Genomic DNA, 14,103 nt, shown 5'->3' with positions numbered 1-14,103 from the left:
CTGGCGTCCTGTGTGCTCTGTAATCAGGAGCTGGAGCTGTAGTGTGAGCAGGGAGGGACTTCTGTGGAAACAGAAACTCAGAGCTGTACAATAACACATGCCCCTGTGCTGCCCTCCCCTCCCTCTATAGGTTGTCCTCAGCCCCACAAACAGCTTATCAGCCGCCTTGAAGCAGTCTAACTTTGGCACAGTCCATGGACACACGATGGGGCTGTGGATGCTGCTGCTTCTGCATTTACATCTTGGTAAAGCTCACTGGGGTGAAGGTGGGGGGTTACTGAAGCTTTCTGTTGTTTTTCTGGTTTTTTACACCTTTGCATTGAAGTTTGTGTGTATTGGAGGAAAAGAGTGAGTGTGGATGTTAGCAGGAGAATTAATAATCATTCTTATTTCTACTGAAGCACTCATGGACTTACAGGAAATGTCTGATTTGAGCTCTCAGCAGGTTTACAGCTTGAATCAGGGGTGTTGAATCTGTTTCTGGGGGAGTTCAAAGGAGGAGGGGGTCACAGGAAATCAGACTGGTAGTGAAGGAAAAACTGTGACAGTTAAAAATGACGTATTATATTAATAACATTTTAAATAACTAATTATCATTATTATTTGTTATAAAATGTTACTTCTGGTTTCATTTCTCTTCACTTCCTTAAACTTGTAGAATGACTTTTGCTCATTTGCCAAAAAACTGACACAAAATCACAATATAAAAGTTAATAATGAAGTTTACTGACAGTAAAGTGTGATTTATTGCTCAGATTTTCTATAATATTATTGTTCTAAAGTCTCTGGACCTTGATAATGGTGCCATGAAGGTGCGATAAGTAAAACTTTCAGCTGGATCTTGAGGCTTGGGTTTGGTCCTGTGTCGAGTTAATGTTCAGACACTGCTGAAGGAAGAATTTAGACACTTAAAGTAAAAGTTCTGAACTTATTTCAGATTATTTATATTGTCATACATATCTTACAGTGTTACATGCTATATTACATGTCAGGTTTAGCTCCCTCCCTAGTCAGTGTAGGGATCTGGCTGTTAAGTGATGAGTATGAACCCTGAGCCAGGTTTATTAAGGCTGTTTTTTTAAACATGTTTTGTATTTTGTTCTATTTAATCTGAACAAGCCCCTAAAAACAGTCAGTGATCACTGTCGGCCTCTCTTGGTTTTTACCACCACTGTTCATTTTAAAACTCAGTTTTTAAACCCTTCTGATGTAGCTACAGCCCATGCAGCAGTATATTAAAGACTAACCTCGTATTGTGGATGGATTATCTCAGTTGTTCTCCTGGCTGAAGTTTGGTCCATTTACAGTATCCTGCCATGCGATTACATTTGTCCCTAACCATCAGGAACCCTCACGTTAACTTTTATCGAGTGAAAAAAGTTAGCATTCATCCTCCAGCTTCACTGTGTTTATGTTATGCTAACATAGCTGTGTAGCTAGCGATCACGTAGCACATCATTATATACCAGCTAGCCCAACTTCAGTAACCCTACAAATGTCACTGCTGTTTAGTTTTCTGTCTTCATTTATGTTGGAAGTGATAGCAGAGCTGTACGTTTGAATTTTTCAGAAATCTCTCAGTCAGAACATGCTATATCATGTTTAGCTAACTAGCGAGCTAACTTCCTGCTAACTTCTAACTCTGTTAAATATAATAAATTCTGTTTTCATGGATGTTAAACTTAATTGTTACACTTGGTAAAGCAGCAACACTGATAATTTTATTAAAGATGAAAGAATTTAGATAGTTTGTAACTCTCAGTGATGCTGCAGTGTTTGTTTGGCTTTGGGACCTGAAGCAGAGTTTGGACCCGGAAACAGCTAATGATACTGGTGGATACTGGCCACACAGGAAGTCATCGCACTTTGTAGCTGATGATTGGCCACTAGCGGACGTTGCAAGCTCTGGTTGCCTAGGTAACCATCTAAACTACTGAATATACTTTCATGTTAGTCACTGTTCTTTGGTCCAAGGGGGAAAGTTTATCTCTGGGACACATCCACTGGGTCTGTGGTCATGACGCTGCTGCTGGCCACTTCCTGTATGGAAGTGAAACAGATTTTTCAGATTGTGTTAATGTCTGTTATAATAATGTAACAGCAGTCAACTTACCACTAATCGCTGTCACAGAACCGCAACAGGAATATTACTCACTTAGTTGAGAAACTACAGACATTTCTTTGCACAGTTTCTGATTTTCAAGAGATCAAATGGAGCTGCTGGTTCTCTGTAAATGAAGCGGGTGAAAGGTCTGGAGGTGATCCAACTTTCCACATTCCCATTTGGAAGCTCTTTTTGTAAACCCACCCTTCCCAAACCTGGAAAGGCTGAAGGCAAGTGACAGAGTCCACTTGTCCAAAGTAGGCCAAAAGGCAGGTCAGAGCAGCTCTGAGTGAAACATCCGTCGTCTCCTGTGGATGTCTTTAAATAACTAAAGAACACTGTCATGATCCAAGCACATCATACAGACACCTGACAGATACACTGTGATGTATTCCCATCATGAAGATGTTTCCTCATCATCCTCTTGATGCTTTGAACCCGGATGTGACAAACGAGCAGGTAGATCTGCTCTACCGTATCAATTTCAAAATTCTCTTGCTTACCTTTAAAATTTTAAATCCGCTCCCAGGTATCTATGCGATCGCCTCCATTTGTATGTCCCTAATAAGGCACATAGATCTTCCGATCAAACGCTCCTGACCCAACCAAGGTCTTGTCTGAAGTCCAGAGGAGGTCAGGCCTTTGCTGTCATAGCTCCCAGGCTCTGGAATAACATCCCTCCCTATATTCGTTCCTCCGAGTCCATCCAGTCTTTAAATTGCGTCTTAAAACGTGTTATTGTAGTTTGGCTTTTGATTCAAACTAGTTGGTTATTTCGTGGTTAGTTATGCTGTTTACCTTATTGTTTCTTGTCCTCCTTCTAACTGTTTTTATTCTGTCTTATGCTCTTGCTCTGACCGACTGTGAAGCACTTTGGTCAACTTTGTTGTATTATTAAGTGCTATAGAAATACATTTTGATTTGATTTGATGTGAGATCTGTGAGGACAGAGGGACGATGCAGTTGTCAATCAAATGTAGCTCCGCCCTAAACCCTCCCTGTTTTCAGGTCCCTTCTTACTCCAATGGGACCATCTTTTTTGAGTTGGAGGCTTATGTCTCACAGACCTCTATGCAATCAGACGTCAATTCACAGCCAGAGGAGTCGGCCCCTGCTGGACATTAGAGCTTTAAGCTTTTCTATTTCCGACTTCTAAACTAGTTTTGTGAAAAGTTCCTGCAGCTTCAGCTTCCCTACATTTCTCACCCACGTTTATGATTTCAGCTTCAAAGTGTCAGGATGGTGATAGTGAACAGCTTTAAAGCATTAATTTCTCCGATCACGCTGGGTTATTCCAGCTTTCACATGTGAATAAATATCTGACCATACACTTGCTCTCGTAGCTCAAGTTACACAAAGTTATAAACAGTAAATAATCCTGCATCCCTCAGATTCACAGCTAGCTGCTGCTGTGGGTCAGTCGGCTCTCTGAATCAGTACTCTGCCTCCTCAGATGTGGTCACAACTCTAAGAAACAGGAGCTCAATCCTGAAACCCGTCCGAAGGCTTTGACTCGGGGATCAGAATAGGAAATCCTCCCTGCTGCTGCCTGCTCCTGAGCATCGGACAAACCAGAATCTCTGTTTCTTCCTTTTTGTGTTCAGGAACATCAGGACGAGCTCATCATTGTTTCATGCTAACATTACAGACAAGTTCACGTCTGAAAAATTCGGAATTTTGAGTCAGTCTGTGTGTAAAGGCCTACGATAACAGGAGTCTTCCTCGCGTTGAGTCTTCCTCACTTGACTGGATGTTGTAAGGGGGGTTTTCTTCACCATGGAAAGGATCCTGGGATCATCCCCCTCTGTCTCCTGTGGATGTCCACGATCTTGTCTTTGTTCTCTCTGTGGACCAAACTGTTAATGAGTCCTCAGCAAATGGTCCCTCGCACTATTGGATGGATGAGTTTTGTTTTTGAAGAAACAAAGATATATCCACTCCTGTGTAAGAAACAGTGTTAAGTACATTATCCTGTTATAAAATAGTGGATTATTCCACGCCGTGAAGTAAAGCTGAGAGTTTGTACTTCAAATGCGTTTTGAGAGGTTCATTTTAAATCTGCAGAGCCGAAACTGTGTGAGTACAAACACTTCCTGTCTAAGCATACAGGAGGATTATTTTAAAACTTTTTTATATCCCCTTCCTTTCTGTAGCGACGGGCGTTTCCCTTTCTGCACCCTCCAGCGTTTCCATCTCTTCCATCAACTTGGAACACACACTCAGCTTCCAGCCGGGCCCTCAGACCCCCTCCAACGCCCGATTCATGGTAGAAGTCGTCCGCTCCAGGTATTTAGAAAATCTGATCAGAAATTTAAGCTGTCTCAAACAAAACCAATTCAGATTCAGAGTGTCAGGCTGAATTTAAAGGCTTTCACTGGTCTTTTTAATAGAGCAGCTTGGACAGATCGCTTGGTCTTGTTTGACACGGCAGAGCAGTGATTAGTGATTAGTACTATCACAGCACAAAGGTTAAAACTTTAGAAATGTATGCCGAGCTGTTGAGGAAAAAAAAGTTAGGGTTTCCAGGAGTCTTTTGTTCTTATTCATACTAACTTTACCCTACATTTTAATTTGATGTCACTGATACCTATTTTTATGCTTTTTTTTGCTTTTGTGTATATTACCATGTGTTTACACTGTTACTACCATATTGCCAATTTCAGTGTCTCCGGACTAACCTCGTATTGTGGATGGATTATCTCAGTTGTTCTCCTGACTGAAGTTTGGTCCGTTTACAGCATCCTGCCATGCGATTGCATTTGTCTCTAACCACCAGGAACCCTCACATTAACTTTTATCGAGTGGAAAAAAGTTATCCTCCAGCTTCACTGTGTTTATGCTAGGCTAACATAGCTGTGTTGCTAGCGGTCACGTAGCACATCATTATATACCAGCTAGCCCAACTTCAGTAACCCTGCAAACGTCACTGCTGTTTAGTTTCCTGTCTTCATTTATGTTGGAAGTGATAGCAAAGCTGTACGTTTGAATTTTTCAGAAATCTCTCAGTCAGAACATGCTATCATGTTTAGCAGGAAGCTAGCGAGCTAACTTCCTGCTAACTTCTAACTCTGTTGAATTTAATAAATTCTGTTTTCATGGATGCCTGGATGTTAAACTTAATTGTTACACCTGGTAAAGCAGCAACACTGATCATTTTATTAAAGATGAAAGAATTTAGACAGTTTGTAACTCTCAGTGATACTGCAGTGTTCGTTTGACTTTGGGACCTGAAAAGATGGAGTTTAGGACCCAGATTACTCTGTGAGGCCCCTTGACTACAGTTGCCGTAACCCCCTGATAGTTCATCAAGCGGTGCGGCTTCATCTTGTACCAAAGTCGTTCTAAAACATTTTTAACAGATTTTTGAGCGCCGTGTATGTCATGAAACCGGTTCCAGGTCAGTAAGCACAACCAGAGCTCATACATAAGGAGCACTGATGATTTTTGAGAAAATTAAAGGATTTTAAGTGCGCCTTATGGTGCGGAAAATACAGTACATCAGAGACTGTGTGGTTAACTTTGTAGTCAGAAATGTAAAAACGGCGCCTGGGAATGACTCAAGTCGATATTCTAGTGACGATGTCCCAGAAACAGAAGCAGTTATAACATGAATTCTTCACTGTACTCTTGGTTTCTCAGTCCCTAAGGTTTGGCACCTCCTGGGCTGAAGGTGCTTCTTACTAAAACGTCAGGTCACAATAATGTCAGTAAAGTTAATTTCAGCCTCGTTTGATCCTGAATGATATCTCCTGTGTTTGTTATTTATTTAGCTCCTTTGTTCAGTAAGTTTCATGTTTCATTTCTGTTTCTGAGGCACCTCTAAATACAGAGTCAGCACTTTCCTTTCTGAGTAAATGTAAACTTTCATATTTATTTGAAGGCAGATGTGAGGTTATTTATTGTGGATGACGCACACGCCCACAGCTTCATTCATCTGTGAAAGGTTTATTTCACAGGATGACACAGTAATCTGTCTGTCTTTGTGTTTTGTTTTCTTCAACCTGAAGAAAGCAGTCGTGGAAGCCGGTGCCGGCTTGCGTGGCACTGAGGGCGGGACAAACATGTGACCTGACCAGAGCCTTCAAGGACCCGTTCGACCACTACGTAGCTCGTGTCCAGGCCTTCACCGCCACCCAGAGGTCCAGCTGGACGGTATCGGACAGCTTCCTGCCGCTGTCAGACAGTGAGGCTAACACGTTTCATTACCAGTTTCATGATGAAAGCATGAGCGTGTGATGGAGAGCCAACACAGCACACTTGTACCTATTATTATGTCATATTTGTTGTAACCTTACAGCAGTGTAAAACGATAACTCCTATTAACACAGGTTACATCAGTAACTCCACCCACCATCTTGCATTTAACACCACAAACATCATATTTTTCTGGTTTTGTGGTTGTTTTATCAAAGCTCGCCCTGAGCCAGGATACGTCGCCGTATCCACGTCATGTGACTGTTCGTGCCATCACCTGTACATTCCTAATGATTTACCTTCATCTTCTTCTAATCCTGCTCACAGCTTCGTTAAACAGATTTTACACGGTCCCGTGACGTTTTCCTTTGAGAACAGTTTCCCTGGTTAGAAATCTCTTCAGGGTTTTTCTTCTGACATAAACTAAAATCATCGCCTGTGTTTGTGTCGCTGTACTGATTTGTGTCCAGTCTCCTTCCAGCTGACTGAATTTCTTCTTTTTTCTGTAGCTGTGATTGGACCTCCTGACATGGCGGTGTCTGGATGTGGGAACTGTTTAATCCTGCACCTCACACTTCCTGAAGTCTTGGCGAGCGAGCACCTGAAGGACAGCCACACAGACTTAGTCTTTAACGTACGACGAACCCGCGATGGAGCGGAGGTATGTCGGCCGTACACTCGGGCTACGCCCACCAGCACTCGGGTATTTTTTGAAAAGGGGGTTTCCCCCGTTACCCCCAAGAACCGCTTTGAACATGAAAACACAAAATATGAGAAAAGTCAGGTGAATATTTAAACCTAACGGTACAAGAATGCAGACAAATCAGAAGCTGCCCCACCATCATGAAACCAGATAAATGTTTGTTTGTCTTCTTTCAGTTTTTCTGTAACCCAGGACCCCATCTACATGTGGACAAAAGGCCAAAACACACAAAGACTGAGACTTTTCTAAAACAACCTACAAACTCTGCCTGTTGTTTTAGAGATTATCTTGTAGATTTTGTGTTTGTGGACACAAAGGTGTCCCTCAAAAAGTCCTTACATGTTGATCCAGTTATACAAGCTTTTCTTTAATGAGTGAATCTTGTTTTTTTTGTTGGTATAAAATAACTTTTCTGGTTAAAGAGAATTCAGGGATATTTAAGTTTTGTAAATCATTGCAGTGTCCAGAAACTAAAAGTCTGATTGTTTAAAACACAAATTGAAATCTAAAATAATTTTGTGACTCGTTCAACGATAAATGAAAACAAATGAATGAACATGTCAAACACTTCTTTTCATCAGGGTTTGAGTTTTGAACCAACATTTATTCAGATTACAGTCTTTACTTGTACCGCTGCAAATACAACAAATACAAATATTTTACCAACAAAAGAATTTTATGACTAAACTTTCGGAGCGCTTCGGTTGTCTCGGCGCTGTCACACTGGTAATCTGAGTTCTGCAAACATGCGTGTGTTTAAACGGTACTTCCTGTCTTCCTCCTGTGGCTACACCCACAGGGGTTTGCATGTGGTTGTGTTTTTGGTGTACTCGACAAAGTTCCTGCACACGTCTGTGAAGGAGTACATTTCCAGATTTTTATTAGTACTTCTCTCACTTTGACTTATTACAAGGAAATGTTTTATAATCTTGTGAAGTTCTCGTGGTTCATTCAAATGTAGGTTTTTTGTTCTTGGTCATCATCATGTAAGACAACAGTTTTCCATGGAAAGCAAATTTTCCTACATTTCAGCCCTGCTGTTAATAAACGGTGAGGCTCAACATTTAATCTTCCACCTTAAACAGGAGCTGACCTCATCCACACTCCTTTAGCAGCACTTCTGTGTTTTGTGGAAAATTTGAACTTTTTGATGCTGAGACGAACCAGCCGCAGAGCCTCGGATCCTCCCGCGTCACGCACACCTGCGTGTTTTAACGGAGGCCGTTTACATGCTGTGAAACTCTGAGCCGTGTGGAATACCAAGAAATCACAAACCCACACAGCAGCTCGTCTGAAAGCTCGCTACGATTATTAAGCACCTCGCGGCTTGGAGAGGCGCCGCTGACGTTTTTCACTCTGTGGTTTTTGGCAGCGTCTTCCTCTCCCCAGCTCACATCTGCCTGTGTTCGAGGAAACGCTGAGCTTCAAGAGCAGAGGGTCAGTCATCTCTGTGAGCTGGAGGCTGAAGGAGATTAAACACACATGATTCACAGATTCTTCCTCAATAAGCAGGACCTGAAAGTCACATTGAAAGTTACAGAAAAATCCCCCGCTCACATGTGCTGGTAGGCAGGATTCATTCACTTTGTGGGGGATCAGGGTCAGCTGATGCCCCCTGATCAGGTCAGGAGCAGGTGAGACAGCGTCTGGAGGTTTGGGCTGCAGGTGTAGAGCTGATTTATAGCCTGTATCACATTTACACAGGAGGCGCTAACACAAAGAGCACGTTCACATGCCCCAAAATACATCTGTGACCAAAATAAGCATAATAAACAAAAACCTAAACAAAACGTTATCATGAAGATGAATATATTCCTATTTGTAGCAGTAATAGTGATGTTTCTGCACATTTATTATCAATGAGAGTCAAGCTGGACAGCAGATCTGTGGCCACGCCCACACATGTGATTAATACTCTGGGTGCTTTAAGTGCAACCACTTACTGTCTAATTGTCCTCGTCCACGTAGAAATGCAGAAGTGTTGGCCAATCAGAAGCCTACAAACAAAAACATGGCGCACGGTCTGGTGTCAAAAAAAGGAAGTAAAGGTGCGCACGAGGCACGGCAATCAGCTTTCATAAGCTCCGTTTTCACACATAGCTTTCCAAACCATCTTATATTTATGGGGAAAATAACACATTTACAACAAAAATGGCAAATTTTCAGTACAAATGTGAAACGTTTATGAGAAAAACAATAAACTCTTCAGTGTGTTGGAAAATGTGTCGTATCCTGCAGATTGTAGTAGAGCAACAAACTAACAACTATTCTGGCTTTGATCAAATAAAACTTTAATGTATGACTTCACAGTATTTCCTGTAAAACTAGAATGAAAATAATTCACATATTGAGCTAAAATCCACTAAAACAACACTTAATGTCTTCTTCACAAGAAAAATAAAATCAGTTCAAAGCAGTTGTAGCAAAAACACAGTAAATACCAACACGTTCTCACTCCCAAAGCGTAACATTTTACGCTAGGTGACAAATCGTCATCATATTACGTTTTCGGCTACCCACCACGTTCCTAAATGACAACCTCGGAAAAATGAGGAAATATGAGAAAATATGAGAACCGTCTGGACTCAATCTACACATGTTCGCTCTTTTTCTTCAAATCGCTTAGAAACACGCTATTTAACATCATTAAAGTCATGGTTAACCTCAGGAAAAAGGTTATGGTTAGGGCTAGGGATAACGTTAGGTTTAGGGCTGGAATACAGGGCTGGAACGTCTATTACCGCGGGAGCGTCATTGCACTGGATTTCGGCCATAACCCGCCGCGTACCATAAGAACGCCGAAGGTCTCCTTTTGCGTTCCTCAGGAATGCCGCGGGACGTGACAAAACGTCGGCATGTTACGCCTCGGGAGTGAGAACGGGCTGTAAATACATAACAAACATTAAAGAAAAACAGTTATTTTGAGGGTTTTGGTGACCTTGTTTTTACCCAAGTAAAGAAAAAACAACTTTTTCCACCACAGTCTCAGTCGGCTCGTTATCTTCTGATTGCTGCTGCTGGATATGAGTCCTCTCGTTCTCTGTGTCCCTTTTGTAAAAAACTTCTTGGTTATGTTTAATCAAGAAGACGTATGTGGTTACATTTATACAATTATAGTGATTTGTTGTTGCTGTCTTCATGGGTACTTAAAGGTTTAAAGCTCATTAAACCAGGAGGCGATGGTGCCGTCACCGAGATGATCAGCCCACCAGCGGCTGGGCGAAGGCGGGACACGACCTCCTTAACCTCGATACTCACTAATGCTCAGCTTTGACAGCTGGCAATAACTGCACAAACACAAAATACGAGCTACTTAACGAGCTGCAACAACTAAAAATATCCCTGTGATGGAACTTTATAAATAGATCACGAGCCACACGACTTTCATCGGATTTATGTCAGAGTACACAAAATGAACATTTTCTGCTGAAGTCGACATCATGAGTCAAGGATGGAGTCGTGTCACACTTTCACATAATGAGTCGTGAGTCCATCCTCAGTGACCCTGAACTCTCTAAAATGTTCAGGTGTGAACACAGATTGTGTCCACGTCTCACCTGTGTGGACTTTTATGTGACACACACACATATACAGTACTGCGCAAAGGTTTTAGGCAGGTGAGAGAAACTGCTTTCAAAAATAAAAGAGTTAATCATTTATTTTTATCAGTCAGTGAATGAACAAAAGAGAAATCTAAACCACATCGGTGTTTGGTGGGACCTTTGCGTTCTTCTAGGCACACTTGCACACCGTTTCGCGGCTGGTTGGTTGATCCAAACCCCTCAGAGATATAAGCACAGACCTCCTGTGGATGTGGGCTTCCTCACAGCTTTCTGTCTCTGATCGCAGACATATATGAGTCCACACAGGGCCACCTCTGGCCCAGATGTTTCTGCGCTCGGTAGCTCCTCATGTTAGCGGCTCAGTGTGTCGTTCGGCTTTACTTCCTGTTCTGATCAGCTGCTGAGCTGCAGCTCTTCCTGTCTTTGGAAAAATAAAATCACGGTTGTAACACAGGAAGTGATGCACTGTACAAAGTACAAAGTACAAAGTACAGTGTGTCTGCACCAGTTTGTTTGGAATGACAAGAAATGGAGGAAAGAGTGCCACCTGGAGGAACTAGTGGAGAAGCTACAGGTCAGGTAACTACATAACATAAACCTGCCTGCAGAGAATCAGAAATCTGTGAAGGTTTGGTCGAAGGTTTAAAAGCTTCCTGACCTGCAGGTTTTCCCGTATTGTCAGTTTCCTTCTTCTGTGTTGGATCAGGCTCTCCTTTTTTAACGTGCTGCGGTTCTTCGCCTCTACATGTATTTTTAAAAAGCCCACAAACCAGAACATTCAGTCTTCACCTTGTCCAGCTTTTCATCAGCTGTGTTCATGTGCACGTGTTTAAGCTCAGGTCCACAAACAGTTTGTGGACACGTTGGAGAACACTCTGATTTTGTGGACGTGAAGCTGAGCATCAGGACTTTTCACAGTGAATCATCCACACAGCAGCAGATCCATGACCAACCTTTGATGGGGGATCTCAGGGTTGGCTGAAGTGTGGTCCATTTTCAGCATCTTCTTCCTGTCACATGATGACGTTTGCTTCCGCCTGTCGGGACCGTCAGTATGAACTTCGTCTGTTTGTGTGTTTCAGTTCACGCTGCACATGCCCTACTCTGAGGAGACTGTGATCAGCTACCTGCAGACAGGTGTGGAGTACTGTGTGACCGCCTCCGTCAAGCCTCACTTCTCCAAAGCCATCCCAAGTGAAGCTCAGTGTGCCTTCACCAGCCCCCCACCCAGAAACTCACGTATGTGTGGCTGCAGACTTGCTCTCCTGCTTAATGTTGTTTCAGTTTAGTGAGCTAAAAGACGACAGCTCTAATTTTATCTTGTTTTGATGTTTTGATGTATAAACAGCTGAATTAACCCACTTTACTGTTTATCACAGTTTTTTTCTTCTCTTGCTTCTGTAGTTTGTCACAGAGGGGGTCAAAGCCCCGCCCACCAGAGCATGAGACCCAATTGGAAAGAAAGTTGGATTAAAGAGGGGGAGGAGTTAAGACAGCTAGTTTCAGGGTCTGGTATAAGATGAAGGATTACTTTGTGCGTCCAGAAGTCCAGACACGAGCCAATGCTTATTACAAGTTTATGATGGCGCTAAAGCTGACCTGATTGTCCACGGTGTGACAGGAAGACTCTGTCCACACGCTGCTGTAGCTTATTTGGAGTCTGGTGATAAGAAATCCAGTTTGTGCCACAAAATCATGTTTGATAAGTTAGAATATTTATTGAGTGTAAATATTCTCACTGCTCAGAGACATGAGGAAACTCCAGAGTGTCAGTTTTGAATTGAATGTAAGACGCGCCTCTGTGATTAGCCTAGCTCTTCTTTTCACATGATGTCACATGATGTCACATTCGTGCGTCCGGCACAGCCAATGGGAGCTCGGTTTTATTACCGTGTATGGACACATGCGTGTTCACAGACCTCACGCCCTGATGAAGGCACATGGACCGTGTTTGAAGACTGAAAGAGGAACCTGGTTTCAGAGCGAGCACTTCCTCTCAGGCATGTAAATGTGCAGGTGGAAGTCTAACACCTGCACCCTGCGTCTCTTCCTCAGTGTACATGCTGGTGGTGCTGCTGGGGGCCTTCTGCGCGCTGGTGTTCCTCCTCATGGCGTTGGTCGCCTACGGCAGCCGGCTGACCTTCAGTGTGCTGAAAACGAGACTTCCCAAATCTCTGGTAACAGCGACTAATCAATCAGATTTAACCAGTTTATCAATCATCTGATGACACAAACGTTTGATGCAGAAAGTCACATGACACTGTGTGGGATCAGTGTTTAGCCTCTGCTGCTGTTGTTAATGGTGTTTTTATTTAAAGCTGGTGTCTGCATGTACTCGTGATCAGAGCTGCTGTGACTGAGCAGAGGTCAGAGTAAACGGTCCCGCCCTCTCTTCCAGTCATACGTCATCCTCTACCGGCGAGGAAGCGCTCCACCCGGACTCTCGCCTCAGAGCTCACATGACGACGGCTCGTCTGACCGCCTGAAGAGGAGCCACTCGGAGAAGTCTGTTTAGGTGGAGCCGGCGGAGCGGGTGGGGGGTTCAGGTGTAATGATGTGTAACAAGTATTTTATGGATGATGTTGGTTGGCATCTGTTACACCACTGCAGTGGATTCTGGATCAAACAAACTTTGGTTCAGTGGGCTGAACAAGCTCAGATCATTTTAACTCTGCTGACTATTCTTAATATTTGTATAAAAGTCCTGCTCTGTTAGCTCTGAGCCTGAAAATGGGGCGCGTGTATAAAAATGTCAAACTCCTGAACAGCTGATGCAATCCTTCAGTCTCACCTGGACTGTTTGAGTTCAGATCATCATCATCGCTGAGCTGACACGGTTTCCCACAGGGACACGTCCCACAACAGATCGTTCCCATCTTTGTCTGACCTGTGACGATGTAATCCTGACAATAGCGTCTCCTGTAAATCTGAATAAAGTCTGTGTCTATATTTTTATAACCTGGAGCTCTTCTTCGTCCCATTAATCGAGACAGGAAGTGAAATTTTCATAAAATCTCAGTGTCGTTACCGCGAGTTTATATGTGAAGCGTTACTGTGAAGTGTTCCTGTATTTCCTGTTTTCTGTGCTAAATAAGCAGACCCATGCTTTTCATTTTTCAAGTGAAAAGCAAGGTCAAGTTTATCTGGTTTTCAGGGGAGTGAAGGGTGGATGCCTGTGCAGCCATCTCCACCCATATTTGGAGTGAACTCTGAATGTGATGATTTTTCTTTGATTGTTTTCTTGATTTGTCTTTCTTTCGTTTTTAAATAAAGGAAACTGAACTCTGAGAGTCTGATGTGAAGGTTTGTGGATGACGCTGTATTAATCACACTTTGGACTCACCTGTTTAAAGCAGGTGAGGACGAGCTTCCACAAACTGAGATCAAATCCCTCGAGGTCACAGGTCAACCTTTGTGAACATAACCTAGAATCATCACATTTATACCTCAGGTGCATCTAATGGGAGGCTGCCTGTATCTTTTAAAGTGCTCTTGAGCAACAGTTCTTCAGCTTTCTGGAGCTCCTCTTTGGACATTTG

General features: G+C 42.8%; 1 protein-coding gene across 4 annotated transcripts; it reads left to right on the top strand.

Moving 5' to 3' along the window:
- Positions 1 to 49: 49 nt before the first annotated feature.
- LOC102799618 (interferon alpha/beta receptor 2-like) lies at positions 50 to 13,852 on the top strand. 4 transcript variants are annotated; one of them, XM_087829743.1, is made up of 7 exons: positions 50 to 245; positions 4,258 to 4,390; positions 6,112 to 6,287; positions 6,808 to 6,959; positions 11,647 to 11,803; positions 12,620 to 12,741; positions 12,963 to 13,852. In XM_087829743.1, the coding sequence occupies exons 1-7, from the start codon at positions 206 to 208 to the stop codon at positions 13,077 to 13,079; spliced, it is 897 nt and encodes a 298-aa protein (XP_087685869.1). In that variant the 5' UTR covers positions 50 to 205; the 3' UTR covers positions 13,080 to 13,852. The 4 variants fall into 4 exon arrangements, with proteins under 4 accessions (XP_087685869.1, XP_087685867.1, XP_087685870.1 ...); XM_087829741.1 differs by having other exon boundaries at positions 50 to 266; XM_087829744.1 differs by having other exon boundaries at positions 50 to 266; positions 12,883 to 12,969.
- Positions 13,853 to 14,103: the final 251 nt, after the last annotated feature.

Source organism: Neolamprologus brichardi, chromosome 16, assembly GCF_056152115.1.
Source record: "Neolamprologus brichardi isolate AB-2024 chromosome 16, ASM5615211v1, whole genome shotgun sequence".
Classification (NCBI taxonomy): Eukaryota; Metazoa; Chordata; class Actinopteri; order Cichliformes; family Cichlidae; genus Neolamprologus; species Neolamprologus brichardi.
Note: the sequence above shows the minus strand (reverse complement) of the source record. Positions and strands in the feature narration are given on the sequence as shown.